At 34.0% G+C, this 26,585-nt stretch overlaps 2 protein-coding genes across 4 annotated transcripts in view; both read right to left on the bottom strand.

Moving 5' to 3' along the window:
- The window catches only part of LOC128240324 (uncharacterized), a 30,070-nt gene extending 22,264 nt beyond the window's left edge, over positions 1 to 7,806 (bottom strand). Inside the window, exons 1-6 of one of the 2 annotated variants that reach the window (XM_052956926.1) lie at positions 6,763 to 7,806; positions 6,386 to 6,448; positions 5,194 to 5,256; positions 4,457 to 4,519; positions 3,757 to 3,813; positions 1,778 to 1,840 (exon numbers count right to left, since the gene is read on the bottom strand). In XM_052956926.1, coding sequence (XP_052812886.1) covers positions 1,778 to 1,840; positions 3,757 to 3,813; positions 4,457 to 4,519; positions 5,194 to 5,256; positions 6,386 to 6,448; positions 6,763 to 7,404 — 951 coding nt within the window. In that variant the 5' untranslated portion in view covers positions 7,405 to 7,806. The remainder of the gene's footprint in view (positions 1 to 1,777; positions 1,841 to 3,756; positions 3,814 to 4,456; positions 4,520 to 5,193; positions 5,257 to 6,385; positions 6,449 to 6,762) is intronic. The other variant, XM_052956927.1, reaches the window with a different exon arrangement.
- Positions 7,807 to 15,919: 8,113 nt separating this feature from the next.
- LOC128240322 (myosin-11-like) overlaps positions 15,920 to 26,585 on the bottom strand; it is a 60,092-nt gene continuing 49,426 nt past the window's right edge. Inside the window, exons 11-13 of one of the 2 annotated variants that reach the window (XM_052956917.1) lie at positions 19,864 to 20,060; positions 16,689 to 16,822; positions 15,920 to 16,202 (exon numbers count right to left, since the gene is read on the bottom strand). In XM_052956917.1, coding sequence (XP_052812877.1) covers positions 16,153 to 16,202; positions 16,689 to 16,822; positions 19,864 to 20,060 — 381 coding nt within the window. In that variant the 3' untranslated portion in view covers positions 15,920 to 16,152. Of the gene's footprint in view, positions 16,203 to 16,688; positions 16,823 to 19,863; positions 20,061 to 26,585 lie in introns of those variants that run through there. The other variant, XM_052956918.1, reaches the window with a different exon arrangement.

The raw sequence follows: 26,585 nt of genomic DNA, 5'->3' as shown, positions 1-26,585 counted from the left end.
GAATGCTTAACAGTTCAATCAGCTGCATTTAGTTAGTTATGTTACGTATTTTTTCGTGACATTTGCACTTATTGCATTGGTAGTTTTGTAATGATATGTTTGAGTCCAATTCCATAACTAACACATGTGGGATTATGTTAAATTTGATAATCAGCATGAATATAAAACAGCCACCGTGGGAGAGCGATTCGGATCTAAAGAGAGTTCAAATCCTTAAATGAACTAGACACGAGTTGTTACGCTTCATATATTTATCGACACTCAACTCGTGTCTTTAACATGTTAACAAAAACAACCTTTATGGCTTTCGTTAAAGAGAACAACATTGCTCAAACGCTAATTGACAGGTTATTTTGATTGAAACGATCACGTGAACTGCAAGGTGTTCGGAAAAAGACATACTGCGCAACGGTCAACCATTCCGCACAATTTGTTGAAAGGGAAAACTCAGCTGAGACAGCTTTAGAGTGACATTATTGTCTCTTTTTTATTAAAAGCATGTAAAATATGTATACTCGACCGCACATTAGCTCAAATTGACAATTATATGGTTATTATTGAGAAAATATTGTATTTGCCGATTTTAGGAACATCTATTGTCTAGTCCATTAAAACTGTGAAGACCAATATTTATGTAATTATTTGTTTAATGTATATTGTATTTTGATCAACCCATAATTTGAGATTGTTGACGATTTAAGAGTTTAAACTGAAAACACTAAATCGCCGAACGTATTTGTGTTGTATATTCGTGTTTCCATTCTTGCAGCGATGAATGGTATCCCAAACAAGATATGATTCTATAATTAATCTTGGCCTTTATCTTGATATTCACATACGTAAGAAAAATGTAGTTGCGTTTGTGCAATGATTTAGTTTAACAACAACTATCTCTATGAAAACCGCAACTCCTCTTCTGAGTTAAAAAAAAAATAAATAATAATAAAAAGCAGGTGAGTTTTAATTATATATACTTACGAACAAACTATCGTACAGAAACATGCAGACATTGCGTTGTGCCTTATATATCGTTCAAAATGGAATCGCAATATGTTTTGGTAAACATACATATTGGATATGTACTTTACGGATAAGCATTTGATCTACATGTTCAACAATGCATTTCAAATGCGCGGAATTGAAAATATATAATGTATAATGCTTATTCAAAAAATGAAGACAACAAACAACTTCTAGATAAATACCAATGTCGATAAACATAATATTTAGCAACAGTTCAAATTATTTCATATTCGGAATGACGTTTATACTGTATGAAAACACGAAACAATGAGAATTAATCTTAGTAAAAATATTTTCGAACCGTCCCACCTTTCCCGAATTATAACGGTCTTTTTAACGTTGTGTAGCTAATGGCAAGTAACTCATCTTAATGAAATAAGAAACATCATTTGCATATTTTTTTTTTATTTTGAAATAAAAAATTTCCAAAATTTTACAACAAGTACTTCCCCTATCTCCATGAACGCTTTGATTCATAAAACATTTTTGTAAATGTCTCACCCTGTTTATTCGTCAAGGTCATGTTTTACTTTTATCAGCTCATCAAATAGCTCGTTCCTTGTTTGAAAACGTGTCGGAATGTTCTAACATCCCTGATTCTCCTAAGTCAGGCTTATTAGCCTGTTCTGTTCGTTTTTGACTTGATATATGAATAGCAAGGATTTAAAAATATGCCCGTTTTACATAGGTTTCTATTATGTCATGTTTATGCAAATACATGTAAAAAACTTATATATGATAATAGATAACTGACCTTTTCAGATTTATCTATGTCCGGTTTTGTTTTTAGTAAATCGTGTTCGAATCCCTTCCTTGTCTGAAAGCAGCAGAACTGTAGGATAGTACCTAAATAGTTTTATTTCGATTATCAGACCAAAAAGACACAATACAACTTTATTACACTTTATTGGATTGGCTAACTGATTACTTAAAAGACCGAAACCAAAAGGTCTTCGTAAAATCATCCTTTTCAGAATCAAGAGTATTAGGAGGTGGTGTCCCTCAAGGATCCGTGTTAGGGCCTCTACTTTTTCTTATCTATGTAAATGACATAGCAGATTCTCTACTAAGCATAACTCGTCTTTTCGCAGACGACATTTCTTTAGCTGTTTCCTCCCGTGACGTAAATATGATAGAAGACACAATAAACCACGATCTAAATTTAATCTTAGCATGGTCTAAACAATGGTTGGTTAACTTTAATCCCGCTAAAACAGAAGCTATGTTTCTGACATACTGTCAAAGAAATAGTCCAAAACTTCTTTTCGATAACACCGTTGTTCAGTTTGTTGATCACCACAAGCATCTCGGCTTAACACTCAGTAACGATGGGTCTTGGCACCAACATATCACTAATATCATCGCAACAGCATCAAAAATTCTTGGAACAATGAAAATGATGAAATTCAAACTACACAGAAAAACACTTAACCACATATACCTATCATATCTCCGTCCGCATCTAGAATACGTATCACTTCTATGGGATAATTGTGCCCAATTCGACACTAGACAAAATTCAATATGACGCTGCTCGCGTAGTTACCGGTCTTACACGATCCGTATCAATAATCAATCTACTAAAAGAAATTGGCTGGGTGTCCCTTACGGATAGAAGAACAATTCAAAAGCTGACATTAGTATATAAATACAAACACAACATGTTACCACCATATCTCGAACAATTATTTCCTCCAAGTGTGCAAGCTTTCAGTAACAACACGTACTATTTACGAAACTCTGATAACTTTCAAACATTACCTAGAAGAACTCAAATTTATGCACAGTCTATACTTCCATCCGCATTGAGGATGTGGAACGATCTTGACAACTCAATTAAAAATGCAGTATCTTTGCCCGCGTTTAAAGGTAAAATGAAATCTATGTACACTGTTCCCAAAGTCCCTACATTTTATATCGAAGGCGAAAGATCCGCTTCAGTCCATCATGCTCGAATGCGTAACAATTGCAGCAACTTAAATTCTGATCTTTACAATAATCATATCGCAACGTCTCCTAACTGTGTTTGTGATACTGAAACCGAAGATGCTGAACACTTTCTTTTCAAATGTAGTCGTTTTACTACACAAAGGCGTCAGTTATTCCTTCAGACTAGGCAATATCACCCACTGAGTGCCTATAAATTACTACACGGCTACAGTAATTTAAGTGACGAACATAATTCATATATTTTTCAAAGAGTGCATACATATATTGTTGCATCTAAAAGATTTAAGACAACTGAAGTTCAATAGGATGCCTGTCTACTAAACACTTGTAGGTTTAGCCAAAGTCTCTCTCTCTCTTCCGCTTACCTATTTCTTAAACCAATCTCGTACTTATTCGAACTTTAAATATAGAACCATTATAAGTTACTTATGTATTCACATGCATATAGACATTGTCATAACTTTTCAATTCTAACAATAGTCTGACACATTTCGGGGAGGGCCAATTTTTAATGTTGTCATAACTTGTGGCCCAACCCAATTGTACAATAATATTGTTTGTCGAATATATGTATACCAATTGTGTTTATTATTTACAATAAAATACGATTAAACTAAACAATACAACGCATTAATCGAATTTTATATATAAGAACTATATACAATGTACTTTTAAACATTTGTTTCATAGTCAGGGTTTACAAATGCTATAGGCTCACTATTCTCGCTTTTCCTTTAAATCATTGCGAAGATATTCAAAACAAATGATTTTAAGAGGTTTTACCTTTTCTGAAAGATCTAGTTTAACTCGTTTCAGCTCATCACGCAGTTCCTTCTGTGTCTGGAATAGTGAATGAATTTGTAAGATTACATATCAGTATGTATAACGGTTACTATTTTTTATTGCATACAATTAAACCATAATATAGGGGGCCAGTTCCACGACAAAAATAAGACGAGAACATATCTGACCGTCTGAAGACATTACATATAATAAGAGTCCAATCATTTTTCTAAAATGGCTTCATTTCTCGCTTCGTAAGTATTCATATGTACCGCCGAGTATCGCTTGACTCATATCAACACAGGCTATGGATCAACATACTCTAAGCCAGAGACACACCATGTGTATAACACCACATACATACCGTATATGCAAACAGAAGTTTTTTTTTAAGATGATTTCGCTGTTGGAACTGGTTTATAATTATAAGGCATCACTTTGGTTTCGACTTTATCAACAAATTGTTTAGATATTCGATTAAATGGCCACAATCGAAGATACCACACACCTATACGTAATATAATTGTTCAACAATATATGAAGTGAGCAACCATTGATACTCAGTTTACATGCTGTCTTCTGAAACCTATTAGGGTATCGCCTTCCGACGGCCAAACAAGCACAATATTACACGGCGCTTGAAAAGACTTGCCATATCTCTATTCATCTACTTGTAAAATAACTTATATAGATAACCTACCTTTTCATAATTCACTATGTCCTGTTTCGCTTTCAGTAAATCTTGTTCGAACTGCTTTCTTGTCTGATGCGGCCAAACGGAAGGATATTACAACGTTAGCAGTTTAAATTGCACTATCAAAACAGAAAGGAAATGCAATGCGTCTATCGAATATTATATACAATAACTAAATATAGTATGCATCCTAAAAGCTGTTTTATCGTAAGGGTTTACTGATGTAAGAGGTGCACTAATCTGGCTTTCCCTAAAATTCCTTGCGAACATATTCAACAAATGATTAAAAAATCAAAAGGAAATCATAGTAAGGTATACATTAAATAGAAAATTATGATTTGACGCGCATTATTAGTGACCGGTTACAAGTCCCTTCCGAGGATTTAACACGTATTCGACTCGACTTGCAGTTTCGACGGATACGTGCTTACACACAGAACTCGATGTGAAACACGTCCTTAGAAAAGCGTCAAATTATAATTTCCATTATGTCTGTTGTCAGTTTAAATAGTTGCTGTACCTTAATATTGGAGTTTCATTCGTGCTTTTCGATGAAATATGACGTTTTATCAGTAAAATAAACAACAGTGAAAATTTCACTGCAAAATAAGAAGTGAACATTTTAATTGTACCTTTTCTACTTGACATTTGTATAGACTGGATTTAATTTTGTTTGCCCGTTTTACTCAGATTGTCATACATTTATTCACCTACTTGTCAGATAACTTTTATAGAAAACTTACATTTTCAGATTTCTGTATGTCCTGTTTCGCTCTCAGTAACTCTTGCTCGAACTGCTTTCTTGTCTGAAAGCGGTAAAACGGCATAATATTATTAGTTAGCAATTAAAATTGGAACTATCATAACAGAAAATATCAATGCAAAGCGTCTATCGAATTTAATTGTTTTGGTTTAACAATTTGTTTATTTTGCTGATATATAACAAAACAATCTTATTGTTTTGCCCAATAAAGTGAATTCTGTAACTTTTGATTTTTTCGCTTGAGAAGCCTCCCTTAACTTCAATCCACAAAAGTACGATACATCTTCATACGCACAAGCCATTACATATTTGGACATTTGAGGTAAATTTATATTATTACATATTGAAACCGATAAAATGAAAAGGAATTCACAGTAAGGTATACATATTAAATCGAACATTAGGATATGACGCATTACCCGTGATGGTCTATATGTCTAGTACGGGGAGTTAACACGTATTAGACTCGACCTGCGTGTCAAATTCAATGACATCAACTTGATGACGCCGCAAATCGTTTTAACTTATACAATGAATTACATGCAAAAATACAAGCACTCAACTATCAGATACAGAATTCATATTACATTACCTTAAAGTAAATCCTTACTGTACAAACTGTAAATATAGTTTGATGCAATGTTGTTTGTACGTTATGTATCTGCCGTTTAGTGCATGACTTGTCAAAGCATTGTGCCTTTACACAGGGCCTCTGTTAAACATTTAGCTATGTTCAGTGTAGCTTCCATTCATAGTAGGACAATGAGGTATATTGGACAAAGGGCGAAACAATAACTAAGACATTTTCTACAAATTAATTAAATGTATTCATATAGACATCTTTCAAAAAGGTACTATCACTAGTTTTTGATTCAGTTGAAACTATAAGATCCATTTTAAAAGGTTTATGTAGTAATGCGATGGAATTATTTTTTTTTGATCGGCTTCAATTGCTTACGAGAAGAAACAAAACAGTGTCATTCTTACCCCAACATTTGTTTGACGATAATATTGGTGTGATATTTAACCACAACGTGTTATTCTGTGTCTGTTAAAGTGATCATGCGAAGACAAAACGGCCCCGATGATACTTGATCATAGTTGCTACGTTATATTGTATCGTATTTAATACAATGTTGTGTAATGCTTTACACGATCAGATTTGTACAAACCTTTTCTGAGTTATCTAATTCGTCTTTGGCCTGATTCAAGAGTACAGTGAGCTCTCGCCGGGTCTGAAATCAAACATGAAAACCTTTAACATTAAAGAAATTACACGTTTGAAAAATGATTTTACTATCAGTCAAATTTAGTGAAATCAGAATATTCTTATACGTATTAGTACGATGCAATATGGTATGTTTTCACGGCCAAAATAAATGATAATTTAGATTTTATGAATGAGTTCATAGAACACTACATGTTTCAATAAGAAGACAATTTCGTGATGTAACGCTCAATAAAATTCGTTGATGTTACCATGCAACAGAGATAAAATGCGACATGTGGCTGGTAAAGATTTAACAGCAACCGACATCATACGAGATACCTTGTTTACTTTCGGGGTAAATGCGAAAACATCGTTGGCATTTCCATCGTCGCTCCCAGTAACTTCGTCTTGTTGTTCACAAACTTCATCCAAATCCTCAAACAGGCATTTAAGAATAACATTGTTTTCTTTGAAGTCGAAACCTTTAAAAGTATGTTTGTGTTTCATTTCTTTCAGGTGGGATCTGGCATCCGAAGCTTCTTTCTCAAAATGTCTGCTCATTAGGTACAAATGCCCAGCCAAATTATTGTCAACAAAATTATCAATTTTACTTTCCTCATCGTCACACCACTTGGTTTTCTCATCACACAGTTTAGTAATATGGGAATGAATGGTCAAGTTTTCGTTATGTTTGTCTATTATCCCGTCTCTAATGCCACTTGTTAGTTCATCTACCCGTCGTTTAATTGTATTACCTAACTCCATACAATCTTGCACACATTTATCTGCAGTTTTCTTGTAGTTGTCTTTGCTTTGTTCTGCCTCATTTTTCAAAAGAAGAATTTCATCTTTTACCTCCATCAACAATGACTTCATTGTGTTGACTCTCTCGCAGTCAATGGTAATTCCTTCCTTCAACAAGTCAACAACTTCTTTTACACAAGGAATATGTTCCGAATGAAGGCATCGGCCACATATCATGGACCCATGCACATTTCAAAGAAAAATAGCTCTCTCTGTCGGATGCTGCTTACATCTTTCTTCTGTGATGTCTTGCATAAAGATATTTGGTTTAACTCCACCATCCTCATGCATTTTTACAGCCTCATACAAAACGACAGTGTGAGTTTGAAACAACTTTCCTTTTTCGTGAATATCTACACAATTTTCTCTAACATCTCCGCAGGTTTTGCAATATCCAACTGCGTTTTCCTTAAAGCACATTTCACACTGATTCAGTTTTGATGCCATGTTATCTGTTAATGCAGCTATGGTGAAGATATAGTGAATAATACTAGAACGTCCTTTAATGCGCAGGAGCGATATTAGTGATGTTTTTGTGTAAATTTATGATTTTATTGTTGTCACAATATATTCATATGAGAACATCTGTCTCTGAAAATAGGAATATTTACATGTTAAACAAGATAAAAAGATAACAGTACTTTAATAACGAGTGTATTATAAAGCTGACGATCAGAAGCGTGGTTAATGACATATGTTTAAAAATGTTATTAAAAACCTTACCCCGTACCTATATGCGTATAAATCACAAATCATAAAGGCTTAATGCACATGCATGAGTTAAAATATTTAAATTGTGGGCTGTGTAACGACATATTCTTTCATATTTGAATGCGACATATATTAATACACAATGCATGATTTAAGAGAATCAGTTATGCTTTGAATAAAGAAATACAGTGTTTCGCACTCTAAAATGTCCTTAATAGATATCGCATCAACACTTAAAGCATCCTATAAACTGCAAGCTGATTGTTACAGATGAGGTCAATGGACAGAAAAAAAAGGATACTTAAGACTTAAAGAAACAGCTAAAAAATATACGTTCCCTTATATGTTTTAAGTAAATACGTGTTTTTGATCAAATGACTGTCAAAGATGGACATTCGTAATGGGGATACTAACATTGTCCCAATTGGACGTCTGAATCAAAGAATTATATAAATTGGGCATCAAATTAAGCTGATGATTTCGTACATATTTAATTTGGAATAGTTGTTTGAAATGTTGAGGTTTTAGGAGAGAACAATTCTTTTTTTTAAAAACCTCGCGGCTTTGTCAAAATACGTTAATTCAGGTTAAGTTTAAATAAAAAACGTGATGGGAACTTACGGTTAGTTGCATTATTTGTGTACATAAGATGTTGAATAATGTCATCACGAGGTAAGAGCTTTTCGCATTATTTTTTGTACGCATTTGTACAGAACATTTTGGTTAATTCAGAAATGAAATGAATGTTTACTATCAAATGAATGAGTGACACATGAGCCTATACCACGATAAGGAAAACAGATTTATTAGAATGCATTTTAAGGAGCACTTATTGAATATCAATCATAAAAAAAAATATTCTACACAATAGAATTAAAATGATTAACATCTAGACTTACATTTGAGAAACACTGTTCAGAGTATTTAACTATGACCTAACTTATTATTTAAAGTTGCACTATCACATATTGAACATGTTGACAACTTTTTTTATTTTTTGTATAAGACTGCTGGCAAAAAATAAGATCGCAGACTTTTATATTCAACTTCAAAAAATGATGTTTTATGCATTTTTGTTACGTATTGTACTGTGCTGACAATCATCGATATTGCTCAATGCACTGGCAAACAGGTCATATATCTCTATTACGTCATGTGTAAACATTATTTTCCTCTAGCTGGCAATATATCATGCCCTTTTAATCGAGTAGATGTTATTAATACGAAACGAACTAGTAATTGTCAATGTCAGTGTACTTAAGGTTTATAGTAAGAAATAATTATCGACATGTAAACCTTTTGCGTCGGTCTTATTTGATAAAGCAATAATTTTTCTAAAATTCAGACATATGCACGAGTCATTTCAGCCGTCACAGCTTAGTGAAATGTATTGTATTATGTAAATTAATGAATTTTATTAAAGGGTTGACTTCAAAATCATAATTTCACTTTATGTACTCACTAAAGAATGGGAAACAAACCAGCATTTTATTCAGCAAAAAAAAAATCCTTGTTTAAATTAGATCTCAATCTCAGCTTTCGTACGCTTAAAACATATTATCACCATTCAAAACACAATAATCCAAATATAGAACACTGTCCAAATGTGAATCTGTTTTCAACATATTGATAATAATTAAATCGGAAAGTCAAATGAAAGCATATCAAATTAACACTTATGCTAAGTCGATGCCAAAACTTACGCGTCAATCTTATCTTAAGTAACAATACCTTTACTAACATCCCACGTGAATTCAAGTGAATTTTGTCAGCTAAGCTAGGTAAAATACATTTTAAAGTATGAATCTAAAAAATCCAAAATTTGAATTCATGAAACGAATAGTGTAGATTAATCTGCATTGTATATAGAAGCAATTAACAATATTGTTTCAGTCAGATCTTCTTTATTGTTCTGTATCGCTTAAAGCACTTATTATGACCATTTAAAAACACATTTATCTAGATTTAAAACACGCTCCCAAATTACCTCTCTTTAAACCCTTATTTACAATTATCACAACGGTTAAACACAAGCAAGCTTAATCAATATAAACACCTGTCGTAGATTACGAAGGGAGCAGTCAAGAGTTTTGGTAAGAGTTGATAATTAGTGTCTTCTTGATATTAAAGCAACGCTTTAAGAAATGATTATAACCCCGATCGATAGTAAATTGCTTTATAAAAGGGAAGATCTAATAGTATGTAATCGTATTGTATAATCTTTAGGGGGAAAAGCCAGTAGGCAACTTAATGACAAAGACCCTTTCTAAAGAAGATCATGTATGAAGAAAAATATGTATAATGCAGACCCTCTATAACGAATACAATGAATAATGAAGACTCTGTATAACGAATACCATGTATAATGAAGACTCTCTATAACGAATACCATGAATAATGAAGACTCTTTATAACGAATACCATGTATAATGAAGACTCTGTATAACGAATACCATGTATAATGAAGACTCTGTATAACAAATACCATGTATAATGAAGACTCTGTATAACGAATACCATGTATAATGAAGACTCTGTATAACAAATACCATGTATAATGGAGACCCTGTATAACGAATACCATGAATAATGAAGACTCTGTATACCGAATACCATGTATAATGAAGACTCTGTATAACGAATACCATGTATAATGAAGACTCTGTATAACAAATACCATGTATAATGAAGACTCTGTATAACGAATATCATGTATAATGAATTCTCTGTATTGGTTTAGTATTTAACTGTCCGAGGTCGGAGGGTTTTTTTCATCGTTTTCACAACAGTTCACAGTGATCTACTTTCGAATTACAGTTTTACAACTTCATAACACTGATCTTTGGTAGGTGCCATAATGCTAATAAGCCCACATGAAATTACGTCATTGATGACGTCATGACGTTGCCATTTTCCAGTACTTTTACATTAACGAAAAAATATCATTCTATTGCCTAAAATGATGCTTTAGTAGTTTGATTATCATGTTAATTGGCAATACTATGACAATTTATTATGACAGATATAATGAAACACCCTGTGCCATCACAATACTCTTATCATAAAACTTCGACCGTTTGAACCTTAAATAGTGTTTAAAAGCCAAATAAAATTTGACTAGCTAGTTTAAACACTTTATATCTTACAACAATTGTGAAATTATTTTAACTTATATTAAATGAATATTGTTACGATATTACGCGAGGGTCAACACCATTTTGTCCAGCTTAGTGACCACTTATCAATCTCACATGCGCCCGTACAAACATTAAATCATTGAAATATTAATATCTCATTATAAAGAATAATCCAATCTAAAAAACAAATAAAACTGTGAATTCAACAAGGCACTTCCATGTTGAGTATAGACGGTCTCGTGAATTTGCTGTTTTGAATTGATGAACCTCTCTAGACGCTAGACGAAAGTACGATTGATACACAACTACAGTTCTTTAGATAATAAACATTTTTTGATGTACTGTATATATTCCATTTAACATTTTCATTGACATTAGTAATGCTAACTTAACTTGAAGGCTGACCACGGCCATCAAACTCGATCGTCCTTAGATGTCCTGATTGAAAACCTTGTAACCAATCTATAACGCCAATATCAAAGAACAATAATCACATTTTAATTATTCCGTTTGATACATTTTATTCATTTTTTTGTCTTACTACAAGTTAGATACTAGTATTTATCCTATATCGCAAAAAAGTGTTTATGTATTATTGGTACGAAAGACATACTGATTTTTTAATTAACAAAAAAGAATACAAAGTTTGACATCCATTAATATTTAAAATATATATGGATACAAAATGAGACGACTCCAAAAATGTTTAAATCGTTTACAGAATATAATCAATGTAGGGGCAACTGTGAACGCAGCAATACAAACTATAAGCCACAACATATATTGAGGCACAGGTAAAATGTCATGACGAGTGACCTCACAAATCAGTCCTGATGAAGTAATTGTTATTTAAAGCGAAGGATAATAATAAACAGTCGAAAGCAAAAAAAATGTATCAATTATCAAGATTTTTATTTTCTTCTGTTGTAAATCCGTAATAAATGATAAGAAATATATATGCAAGGAAAACATTATTTGATCTAATTAGAATAAATGAAAAAAATCTCAATTTGTGATGAACTTTGCTTTTATTCCTTTAGAAAAGAATCTATTAAAGCATTAAACTGGGTTACAACATTTCAATAACTGATATAATACTGATTATATAAGATAAGACTAAGCCCCTTTAATGAAACCGACACCTAAACTAAATCAACATGGTGTGTACTCAATACCGGTCTTAATTGGATATAGGAAGGATGTAACTAATCGGATTACTCGATATATAATGGAATTTAAGGTGAATGGAGTCAATGGTGATGACTATAAAACTGACTCAAGTTGCATATTGACTATTACCCCTAAAACAGCACTCCAAGGTAAATATGTTGCTCTTAAGGAAACATATGTTAATCGGGGAAGTCAAAATATGCTGAAGTAATGATAAACAGATACGCACAATGATTAATACTTATTAAATCTCGTTAATGCTAAAGGCTGGAAATTTGTAGTAATCCATGAACGTAATGTCACAACTACATGTACACAAAGTTAGAACTGGGATAGAGTTTTACTACGTGCGTTGAATATTTACATAAAAGTTTAAACCTTTTCAAATGGTGTTTAAGTATTTTAGTCGTATTTTAGGCAATTTAATTGTACATATTCTTGCAAAAGGGTTGATATTTAAATAACAATAAGATAGGTCATAAAGCTGTTTAACATAACTATTCACACAAATAAAACAGTCGTTTAATGAGTACGGTTGTCCTGTTTGTTCTCATATTTTAAAACCATTAATACATTAAACAATTCCTGTGTAACTGCAATAATTGCTTACATATTTAGATAAATATTCTTAAGATTGATATTATATGCATCAATATAATTATACTTATTTAAAGGTGTACACTCAAGTTCCTGGGTACAATGTAGTACAATAGTCGTTTACAAAGCGGAGGGAGTGGCGATTGAGCCAAGTATATATTGTGCGAGAAGCTGTCATGGTTATCAGCAAACCACGAGTACGACTTCACAAGACACTCAAGCATCAATCAGGATAACTTGCATGTATATGTATGAAATAATTATATAAACCCATTTTTTTTAAGAAACTTTTCATATAGCGTGTGCTTTCTTCACTAGACACTCAAGCATCAATCAGGATAACTAGCATGTTTATCAGCAAACCACTCGTACGACATTACTAGACACTCAAGCATCAATCAGGATAACGTGCATGGTTATCAGGAAACCGCTCGTACGACATCACTAGACACTCAAGCATCAATCAGGATAACTAGCATGTATATCAGCAAACCACTCGTACGACATCACTAGACACTCAAGCATCAAACAGGATAACGTGCATGTATATCAGCAAACCACTCGTACGACATCACTAAACACTAAAGCATCAATCAGGATAACTAGCGTGTATATCAGGAAACCGCTCGTACGACATCACTAGACACTCAAGCACCAATCAGGATAACTAGCATGTATATCAGCAAACCACTCGTACGACATTACTAGACACTCAAGCATCAATCAGGATAACTAGCGTGTATATCAGCAAACCGCTCGTACGACATCACTAGACACTCAAGCATCAATCAGGATAACTAGCGTGTATATCAGGAAACCGCTCGTACGACATCACTAGACACTCAAGCACCAATCAGGATAACTAGCATGCATATCAGCAAACCACTCGTACGACATTACTAGACACTCAAGCATCAATCAGGATAACTAGCGTGTATATCAGCAAACCGCTCGTACGACATCACTAGACACTCAAGCACCAATCAGGATAACTAGCGTTTATATCAGCAAACCGCTCGTACGACATCACTAGACACTCAAGCACCAATCAGGATAACTAGCATGTATATCAGCAAACCACTCGTACGACATCACTAGACACTCAAGCATCAATCAGGATAACTTGCATGTATATCAGCAAACCACTCATACTACATCACTAGACACTCAATCATCAATCAGGATAACTTGCATGTATATCAGCAAACCACTCGTACATCACTAGACACTCAAGCATCAATCCGGATAACTTGTATGTATATCAGCAAATCACTCGTACGACATCATTAGACACTCAAGCATCAATCAGGATAACATGCATGTTTATCAGCAAACCATTCATACGACATCACTAGACACTCAAGCATCAATCAGGATAACTTGCATGCATATCAGCAAATCACTCGTACGACATCACTAGACACTCAATCATCAATCAGGATAACTTGCATGTATATCAGCAAATCACTCGTACGACATCACTAGACACTCAAGCATCAATCAGTAAGTTGTTAGGGATTAGCCTATTTTACGTATGTCCAAAATAGAAACCCCATATGCTGTTGTTCAGATATAGCCGGTTGTTGATCCGGATATTGATTATCACTCTGGGTTGTGCCCCAAGTGACATTCTCTTTAACGTTTAGGCATAGACCCACTTGTTCTTAAAACATCCCTATGTGTTTCGAATTAATTAGGCTCGACACAACAAAAGTATAATACATCAAACAGGAGACATTGGAGGGGATTACCTGGCTTGTTATATTTTACACTCCTATAATAATGTACCGAATGAGTGGTGAAAATTGTTCTAGTTCTTACCAGTACCGAGTTCGCTCAGTTTTAGTATGCTGCATCGACAGCAAAAAGAGTGTAGTTTTATATTGACGTTGATACGAGCTGTTTTTGATTAGGAACTAAAACCTTTACCTTTGATATTGGACGCCTAACAACGTTGCAGCGCTTTCAAATCAAAATTGTTCAATGTAAGATAAGATATAAAAACAACATCAGATTGATCCTCAATAGATATTATTTATATCGTATTAAATTGCAAAGCAGTACGTCTGTTTTATATAACATATTTTGTCACGTTTTTTTTTTACATTTACTTCACAAATATTTACAAGTACGTATTGCTTCATAACTAGACTATTTGTTACCGTACAACGTGTGGACGTAGTTGGTATATCTTAAGTTTAACAATGTATTCTTGCGAACGTTAAAAAGACTCGTTTGATGTATCCAATCCAAATTAAAAGTGATGTACACGATAATAGATGCATTAAGTGTGTAAGAACTTTGTAAAATCACAGTGTTCAACGAAAATCTCTGACAAATATACATACTAGTATTGCTGTAATCTCTTACGTAACACATCTACACCTATGCATGTAGTGTGATACTACTGCAGATACGAGATACACAAATCATACCAACATCACAGTTTGACTAATTATGCATTTAAAACGTAACTGATACATGTTAGAATTACCGCTCTTGAACGGTCAAAAAGGCAAGATGACTGGGGATTTAAGCTTTCTCATGCGCACACAACCTACAATTTGAAACAACACGTATTATTACATATTAATTCAAAGCCCCACGCAAGTGGGGTAATACTTCAAAACACATTTTGTTTGAATCACTTGGTCGGGCATGTTACCTGGAACTATCGCACTCGATGTTGTATATCGTTTTGGTCAAGCATTTAAAATTTGGCCTGACCCCTTTCCGATAAACTCCTTTTTGCTGAAATTTTGAACAGATGTGAACCCATCATGTATTGATATTGAAATATGTATGTAAACAAAGCTAACTGCTGTTTTGTAGCGCTATGTTTATATGTTTTGAAACAAGGTCAAAGTTGAGGTATGGACTACTTCTCACGTGACTGTAGATTCCATTCAATCCCTGTTATTAAACAGTTTAGCTTTTTCTAAATGTGAGCATTCTAAGCAGGACAATCTAAGCATGTCCGATATGTTTGTGTGTATAAACGTCTTCTACGAGGGAAGAAAATGAGTTTTGTTATATTTATTCATGACTGTTAACATTAAAACATATTAACACGCACACATACGGCATGGGCAATCTTAAACATTCTACAATTAAATAATCATATAATCCTTTGTCAAAGACAAAATATAATACAAAATATAATTGAATACAACCATTAAGGAAAACACGGTTATTATAAGTTTTTATAAACTATAAACTATGGAGAGAAGATTGAACAACGACATAATGTATTGACGTATCAAAAATACAATGGAAACTACAAACGACTGTTTTCAAATTTTCTTTAGGTTCAACAAGCGCCTCTGTTATTCCCGTGTATGTCAACTTGCTTCATATCACCTGAAGTAATGAAACATTATAAATGAAATGCAAACATCAAAGTGAAAATCATGGACATGGTAGAAGCCTTGTCTGCTTACTGAACATCATATTGTATTTTCTATAACTGTTAACCGATAATAAGTCAAAGGTACTTCATTAACCATGAAATAATGTTTCGTGTTTAACACTTTTTGGACGATATGTATTCATACAATACATATATTTCACGATGTTGAAATTATTTAATGTAATCTGTAAAAACGTTTATTCGTTTGTATTGAAAAAAAAATCATGCCGTTATGTAAAGTTTAATAACCATTCCTACACCATAGTAGACAAACAGTTAACACGTAAACTCGATAAAGAGACAAAAGTGAAACAGATGGTAGATAGAAGGATTCCAGACCGGCAAACCATGCTATATACAACACAAAAATACATATGAAAGGGCATTATCATTCGTATAAGACCATCGGTATCATAAGACTAATATAAGTAACCGACCATCGGCAGTGAAGGTCTCTTCCAGCTTCTCTTCTTGATCTATGTCCGCCTCTGTGATGCCTTTGACTGCCAGTTCTGCTTTCAAGGTATGTATGTATTCATCGTAATCCGAGTGCTTTTCCCAATAGCCACCCCTAGAAATTAACAAAAACAATTGATGTGTTCAACGTAAGCTGAACTTTATCCGCAACTTAAAAAGATAGAAGGTAATTTTAACTATACAGACACAGTTGATTATTAAAAGAAAATTCTGAAGTCACCTCGTTGTGTCCGCTTAATTGAGGAAGGACTCGCGGGCCATATTAACTGGATAGTTTCGTTAATACCATACACGTACAAGTTACTGATACTCTCAATGTATTCTATTAAGATTTAAACGTATATGCAACGTATGAATAAAAAGATAATAGCAAACTGATTTTTATATACAAATATAGATTTTTTTCTTACTCCTGTAAATGTGACTACATTCTTTACAGTATGCATGTAGATGTGTAACTGGGTAAAAAGCTTTTACAATTATAATATGTGTTAATCTAGTTGAGCCTATCTAAGCACTTAGAAACATTATTTGGAGAACATTGAATTAAATTAAATTAAATCAGAGCTACGTTACGGTTTATTTATTCAGGGAAGTTTTTTAATTGGATTCTGCAGTGTTCAACAATGTTAACTGTCACACCAATTGCGTAAGGGAAATTTGTTTATCCACAATAAGATTAACTAAGATTCACAAAAAAGGTTCACATCATGCATGCATTAATTTGTCACGGTTTCAATCAAATTCATACATTTCTTATTTTTGGACTCGTTGTAAACGTTTCTATAGCGGCCTAAATTCGGACAATACAGAGTACTGTAATGGAATGCTCAACGCTCGTCCGTTTTTGATCACTGTAACAGAGGGCATAACTCAAACACAAAGTGGTGGTGGGACATCTAACACAAGTTAATAATGTTTATGTGAGTATGTGAAGAGTATTCATGCCCATAATTTCTGAAGTTTTGACTTACAATGAAATGTGCCTGTCAAATAGTTCTAAATTAATTATGGCACAGTTAGTACTAGAAAGAAATAGTGTAAACACTTCATTGCAATCAATCGTAATATGTAACATGAAATCAGACGCACACATGTTTTATGTTTGATATATGATTATCGAGTTGAACCAACATGATTGAAGAAGTGACATTGATTTTTTGTCAACAGTTTTTCTTGCTTATAAAACACTTTCCATATTTGCACATATTTTGTATTATCAGATCGTGCACCTGATCCTGGATAGTAACCCTGTGATTGTGTTAATTAAATTAATTCTGGTAGGGCTGTTCAATGCAATGAAAACTTGAAGATATAACAATCGAAAGAAACATAATATCTATTTGAACTTCAATAACGAATCATAGAGATGACGAATGTCTTTCTACTTATAAAACATGAACAATTATGGAGTCATAAGGTGTGGAATGTAAGGAATTTCACTATCTGTGTTCTGTCACATGTTCATGAAATATACTAAAATATGTTCGAAACCTGTATGAACGACGAGGAAGTGGAGGACGAAAATATTTACCCGACACTCTGTTCAATGATGAAGCAGGTTAACGTACGATTTGACCAACTGTATGTTCAATTTCAACATATATAATATAAGACAGCCCGCGAAGCACGGCAACATACTTCATGTATGTAGAAAGGAACATGTTAATTAATTTCACTCTTTCGCATTTAAGCTTAGTAGAAATATCATGGAAAAGAAAACTGATTTTAATGTAACGATATTTGTAAAACTGTGTATTTATTTCCAATTTCATTTTAAACAAATGTCTACATATTTAGGATCGGACTGCAAAATTATCTAGAATCAATGGTGTCAATTGTAAGGCGACATCACTGCCGTGTTTAACATGGGCCTTTGTATTATATATGCTGCAAATGTGAGTTTAAAAATAACAACATTTCATGGAGTGCTTTTCTCGTAAATACTTTGAAACGGGCGGAACACGTCAATATTGGTGGTGTAAGAAAATCAGTAAGCAATTCGACTGACATTTCAAACTGAATGTTACGTTAATAATATGGACTTTATTTTATACGAGCACATCCTCATGCATGTCGACGCTGTGCTCCGTGTACACTATATATGATTGTATTTCAAATATATTCCGTTATAAACAAAACATGTTGATAAAACTTTGCATACGTGTATTATACAATTTGCAATTTCGTCTTGGAACATACGAATAATATTGCAGGAATAATCATAATAAAAGTATAATCATTACCATAGTTTGTTATCATCCGTATACTTTCTGACATACATATTCTTTCTTTAATGCAGAATGTTACAGGCGAAGTCATTCAGCACGACACTTAAAATAAGAGACTTAACAAGTATCATTTTATGTAAAACTAATCTTAATTATTTCTGTAATGAGCAATATGATATCAAGAATTCTGAACACTGTATTTAAAGTAGAACTGCATTGCCTTCTTCACCGCGCATCGTCTGTGAGATGACGATTGGTGATGAGTGGGGTAGTTTAATCAATCAGTTAATTAGTTTTTAAAAGAAAACGTTTAAGAATTAGGATTGTCATTTCCGTAATTAGCGATCAGTTTTGTTTATTTCAAGGAACATATTTATTGAAACATCGTTACGATCAATTATTATCTGTCATAATTTACAGGTTCAAAAGTGCTGATTTCATTTGGGTTAAAGGGACGTTAATACATTTGCTTTTAAAGTAGTTCTTGATATTTTCGCTCCTTAGTTTAAAGTTTAATTTCAAATTTATATTTTAGCTGCTGTAAGTTTACCGATTAAACTCCTTATCATACCGAAAAACATAAAAGAAACATTCATACGCTGCTTGGGTTATACGTCATGTAAACTTAACTATCTTTACATATATTGAACTTAACCACTGGCCTACGAAAATGTTATATGCTATCACGGCTTACCGTGACTACCACCTATAAAATGCTATATAAATGTGATGTATATAATTACTGTACCTTAAAAAGTAATACTAGCCCAAAACGTTCATGCATGGTCCCTATAACGAAACGGCACTCAGAACATATCTCCCATACTTCACAACAGTAAACAATTATTCCCTCCTTTACACCCTAAGCTGACTCTTATTATATATATTATATATATATTCTTACCTCATAGAATACACTGGACCATCATACAATGACACGCAATCCAGGTCCACTTTTCCTTTCTTCCCCAAGATGAACATCAGTCCTCTTTTAAACGCCGCCTTTAACATCCTACATAGCAGCTCGCCCTCACGGACCCGCATCAAGCATCCTTTGAACGTGCCACCTTTTATCGGGTTTCCTGGAGACGGATTTTGTGTCTGCAAGTAGGGAAGACAAACGTTGTGATGGGCGTGATGGAATGAATATAACTACTAAGTACACATACACCATACCTTACATTGAACATGAACATTAATTGGACTGGAGAATATAATACCAGATACAACGGAACAAATTGGATCTTAATTAAAGTATCCATGATGTTTCTGTTCTCAAAGTATGCTGTTTTGGCATAAGCGTATCTCTAAACTGTACAGTTAAGGCGGGGTGATAAAAGGAAGAAAATAAATAATTTAATAAAGATATACACATAAAACGACCTCAAATTTATGTTTGCAAATCCTAGATTTCGCAAACTCAAGTACCCTTTAAATACGGTGTAATCGAATACTGGCCTATAATTTAGTTAGAAGGTTTCATTAAGTTATGATTTTGGTGTGTTTTGTTTGCGAAATGTTTTTGGAAGTTTGTCTAATTGACCCGCCAACTTCGGGCCCCAGCGGGGTTTTTGCAGAAAAACACGGGGGTTTTCACTATCCCGCGGGATTTTTCTCCCGTTTTTCAAAAGATTGGGAAAAATCCCGCGAGGTTTCAATAATACAATATTGAAGTTATTTAAGCTCAAAACAAAATCTTATATCAAAAGGAGCATTATGCTTCGACACCGGAGGTGAAATAACGCGAAACAAAAAAAAACCGCTTTTCAGTACGGGGTTTTTCTCCTGCGGGATAAAACTCCAAGATTTTACCGATAATGCAGAATCCATAAAAAAACATTTCTGAGCTAATATATTATTGTTATGATGTTAATTATCACCTTTTTAAGGATTTTGAAATACTTGCTTTTTATTTAAAGAACAACAGAAATTTTGTGTGTTTTACGGAAGAAAAACCCAGCAAAACCTGTTTTGACTATTTATGATTTAAAACGCAATTATTGCACTTCATTTAAAGCAAAAACAAATGTTACTACATATGTATCTTATACGTTTAATATAACAACCATGTTAGTTATGTAAATAATATTATTAAAGGTAATTTAACTAATTTCGAAACTTATGAAATAGTGTAATGTAACCTTTTTTAAAGATAATCTTCCTTTTTTAACCGACATTAAAAATACTGCAGGAATGAAAATTATAAGTGACGTTAACGAGTTTTAACGTTAAAATGTTAATATTGCTTAAAATTGTTTAATTATTGGTACTTGAATCTGACTTTAAACCGGTTTAACACAAATATACAATTACAATAATCAATACTTATCATATTTATTGCTGGAAAATTACGAATGTGTCAGACGAATTATTTTGTCTTTCATAGAAGATAATCAAAATCATCGAGCTTTGCAGAACGATGAATCAGAATGACTGAATGACACTAAGTTTTTTTTTCAAAATGGATATATCCCAAACTTCCATGGTAAGTCATATATTTTATTTATTTGCATTTTTGTTTGGTTTGTTGAATATGTATCAGCTAAGAATACAGGTAGATCTACTTGACATAAACATTTTTAATAAGAATATCTTAATACACATATCCCATATATATGGCGATTTTTGATTATGTGACTTGCGCCTGTGGCTAAGAAGTAGGACAACTCTTGGTTACGCACCAGTCAGTTGTAAACACTCCCCCCCCCCCGGTCCGGGGAATGGCGGTCAAGCCAAGCCCGGGCAAAGGCCCTTTTCCCCAGCTATCCCCGGTATACCCCCAGTCTCCGGTAATCACGGCCTCCCCAGTTCAGAATAGCGGGGACTTTGACGTTCTGTCCAGCCAAGCCCGGATAAAAACCTTGTCCTGCAGGGACGAACTGCTGGTAAAATCGCTGCCAAATGATCCCGTACCCCAAGGACCCTAGGTAAGACCTCCGGTAATCACGGCCTTCCCAGGTCCGGAGAATAACGGGGACTTTCTGTCCAGCCAAGCCTGGGTAAAATCCTTGTCCTGCGGGGACGAACTGCCAGTAAAATCCCTGCCAAATGATCCCGTACCCCAAGTAGTCCAAATAATTGTACGTTGACATATTTTTTTTACGATTTTTGATATGGCAAATCCTTCACGTAGAAATTGTTTTGTACCAAAAGTGGGTAGTTGTTCCGGGTTAAAGCATATTGCGTCCAAAAAATATCATATAAACAAGTAATATTACCAGATTATGTTGTTTTATATTAGTTCCGTACACAAAAAAGTATCCAACGAATACTTATGAGTTTGACAGGTTTTCTTCAATTTATTCTGTCAAAACATAACGACATATACATGAAGGGCACCTGCAAGGCTTCAGGGCACACTTTTAAAACAATCTGAACATTTCGGCCATGGCCGAGTTGTTACGATTGTATTTACGAGGTCTGATTGGGTCAAGTTGTTCCGCTTGGCATAATTGTTGTCTGTGTCAGTCAGTTTTCGTTTTATTGGAAAGGTAAATAATGTGTTTTAATGCATTAAATGCTTGTTTTGTGCAAATAACTTCTCTTTTACATGGTAAAATATGAATATAAACCTTTATGTTCAATTTCAACCATAAAATACTTCACTTAATACAATTTCAATATTTTTCAAACACCCCCGGTTTTTGCACAAACCAGTTTAGACGTTAGGGATTGTAAGAAACCCGTATAACACGTCTATGATATTAGACTAGTACCACAAGGACCCTAGATAAGGCCTCCGGTATTCACGGCCTCCCCACCCTTCTAAAAAACGTCGGGAAAAAGACACATTATTAAAAGTATTTATTCTTTTCATGAAAGTATATTGCCTGTAATTCCTCATTCAACATCCTAATGCAATATAAACTGTCATGATCTGCCCCCAGCTTTCAGATTTAGTTAGCTTCTTATGACACAGACAACAGTTTTGCCTGTATATGATCTGCAGGTTGGCGCATGATTATTAAATATTAATTGCTGACTGCAGTGGTCAAAATTGACACCAGTCCAAATTTTATGTAGCAGGGCTTGTTAAAAAAGATCATGCCAAGCATTAGTGTAAGAAGTCGGGCTTGTACCTCCAGAAGTCTAATTGGATGACTGTGACTCAGTTTGTGCATGTTTTGACATATTTTTGTTACTATTTGGACTTTCTGGTAGCATAGTTGTGCTTGTTAGATGTAAAATTATTCCCTCAAAAATTGTATCCATGGTGTGTATTTTTCCATGTAAATGTCCTTATAACTATCACTACAGTATATGTCACTGTTATGTTGGTCGTAATAACTGTTTCAAAGATATGATTACTGTCAATGTACCTGTCCTCAGAATTATTAATTTGTAAGTTGTATACATGAATGTAATGTCCGTCCGTGAATAACTGTTCCCATGGGGTGTATCTCTTCATTGCACTAAATGTCCTTATAATTCTTACCATAGTATATAAGTCAGTGTAATGTTCGTCCTTGAATAACTGACCCCATGGCACGTGTCTAGGTAATGTACCATACATTTTAGAATGACTATTATGATTATTACTATATATTGAAAGTCAAATGTAATGTCCGTCCCTGAATAAATGTCACTATAGTGTCGTTTTTTGTTAAATACATTTTAGAATAACTATATTATATGTAATTGTTATAATGCTTGACCCTGAATAACTGTCTCCATGGTGAGATTCTTTGTAAGGTACATTTCAGAATACAAATTTCTGGAGTGTGTATCAATGTTATGTCCCTGAATAACTGTCACCATTGGGTGTGTCATTACAATGTACATGTCAGAATTACTATTACTATAGTATAATGTAATTTAGTCAATGTATGTTTGTCCCTGAATAACTATCCCAATGGTTCAATTCTATGTAAAGTCAATGTCAGGATAATTATTAGTATATGGTTATTGTCAAGTGTGATGTCTGTCCATAAATAAGTCTCCTCATGGTGTGTGTCTTTGCAACGTTCATGTAAGAATAACTATTACTATAGTGTGTGTCAATTTAATCTAGTCAATGTAACATCCGTCCCTGAATAACTGTCCTCATGGCGCTTGTCTTAAAATGTTGATATGTGAAAATAACTAGTACTTAAGTGTATACATCAATGTAATGTCCGTCCCTGAATAACTGTCTCCATGGCATTTGTCGTTACAATGATAATGTCAGAATAACTATTTCTATAATGTATGTCAATGAAATGTCCATCCCTGAAATGTCCCCATGGTGTGTGTCTTCAATTTTCATATCAGAATAACTAGTTTTATAGTGTATGTCAATGTAATGTCCGTCCCTTATTAATTGTCCCCATGGGGTATGTCTTTGCAATGTTCATACATTTCAGAATAACTATTTCTATATTATAGTGTATGTCAATGTAGTGTGATGGTCCCTGATAAACTTTCCCCATAGTGCGTGTCTTTGCAATGTTCATTTCAGAATTACTATTTCTATAGTGCGTGTTAATGTAATGTCCGTCCCTGATTAACTGTCATCATGTAGGGATTCTATGTAAAGTACACATCAGGATAATTAATTACTGTATTGTATATCAGTGTTATGTCTCAATCATGAAATTAGACTTTTGGATGAACAAGCCCAAATTCATATACTAAAGCTTGGCATCAAATTTTTGAACAAGCACTGCTATATAAAATTCAGAATTTGAGCAAGCCATGAAGACATTTTACCAGTGCAGGGCTTGCGGGATTGTGTTAATTTCGACCGCTGATTTCTGTCCCTAATTAAGTCTCCCTAAGGGTTTCTGGTGTGTGTCTTTGCAATGTTCATGTCAGAAATACTATTAGTAATGTGTATGTAAATGTAATGTCCGTCCCAGAGTAATTGTCACCATGTAGCGATTCTGTGTAAAGTACATGTGAGGATAACTAATTATTATATGATTGTATGTCAATGTTATTTCCCTAAATAAGTCTCCCCACGGCTGTCTCTGCAATGTGTATGTCAGAATGACCATTACTTTAGTGTAGGTCAATGAACATTATGTTTGTCCCTGTATTAAATTGTCCTCATGGTGTGTGTCTTTTCAAAGTTATTTTCAGAAATTCTATTACAATTGTGTATGTCAATGTTATGTCCATTACCCTGAATAAATGTCCCCATGTAGCGATTCAATGTCAGTACATGTCAGGGTAACTAAATTCTATATTGTCAATGTTATGCACCAGTCAATTGTCAGCCCCCCCCCCCCCCCGCAGGTCCGGGGGGTATACCGGGGATAGCCGGGGAAAAGGGCTGTGTTTTTACTTTCAAGGTCGTCCCGCAGGGCCGGGTTACTGCGGTGGTTTTGTCATAGCGCCAAATTCAGCCGAGATTGGGCCTTATATAGAGTCTCTGGGGTGCTGGGCCATTTGGCCGGGGTTTAACCATCAGTTCGTCTCCGCAGGGCGGGGATTTTACCCTGGGTCGGCTGGACCGTAAGTCAATGTCACGGCTATTCCTCGGACCTGGGGGGGGATGTGGTTACAATTGACTGGTGCATTATAATGTCCATCCCTAAATAAGTATTCCCATTGGCGTGACTGTCATGGTAATGTATATGTACCCATAATTATTACTTAAGTATATTATTTTAAAACAAACAGAAGGATGTCAAAATGACTTAAGGCCAGAGTTTTTATAGTTTTCGTTTTACGGGAGCGCCGTACCTAAATATTGCAAAACCCAAAAAAGAAAAAGATTCAAATTCCTAACTTTATTTTTATTTTTTCCGATGCCCGTTTTTTCGATCTCCGATAAAAAATAAGATTTAGTGTTATTTAACCTACTGTAATGCTAATTTCACAACAACAAAAACTATCGCGCACAATTTCCAAGATGGCGGAAGCCGGCTGTTCGTGCTTATGATGTCAACTGAAATATGTTACATTGTTTTGTGATATCACATGCATATTATATGCCATGATGAAAAAAACAACTTGAAACTTGCTTATGATCATCATCTAAGCGCTTGTAAGGAAAATGGCCGCCTTTTACGAAAGGGGATTTAGTTTGAAGACTGATACACTGTTGTTCATAAAATCAGTGCGTTTGTCATTTTTTGATATTTCGGAACGGAATTGTATTTTCTTTTTACCAAAGCATAAAATTTCATAATTTTTTCTGTGTGTAGACCGGTTAACACGGGGATACACTGATAATTGGAATTTGCTGTACAGTTTCTGACAAAGTCAACAGAAAAAGACGAGAATGTGACATTGGATTTGGCTTGTTTGTCTAAAGACAATAAAGTTATACCAACATATTGCATACCATTTTAATGGGCATTGGCTCCTCTTTTCATGTCACCCATTTTAAAATGGATTGTTTGTATGTTGATTAAGAAACTATAAAAAATGGACTCTACTGTAAAATCAGGTAAGTTTGAGTTATATACCTTGTTTCTTTTCTTGTACCCTCAAGACATTAAATTTCTTCATATGTGTTGTTTATCTCAATAAACGGAACCAAAATTATATTAATCAACATTTTAGACACAAACAATATGCCAGATGCCTTATGTTTTGCTAGTGCGAGTTTCAGTGACTATTAAAAGCTCTACAAAAGTATAGATGCATACATGCCAAATCGCCCTGCGTGCGTAAAATCCCCCGGAATTTCTACCCATC

The sequence above is a fragment of the Mya arenaria genome, chromosome 7 (assembly GCF_026914265.1).
Source record: "Mya arenaria isolate MELC-2E11 chromosome 7, ASM2691426v1".
Classification (NCBI taxonomy): Eukaryota; Metazoa; Mollusca; class Bivalvia; order Myida; family Myidae; genus Mya; species Mya arenaria.
This window is presented reverse-complemented; position numbering and strand designations above follow the sequence as displayed.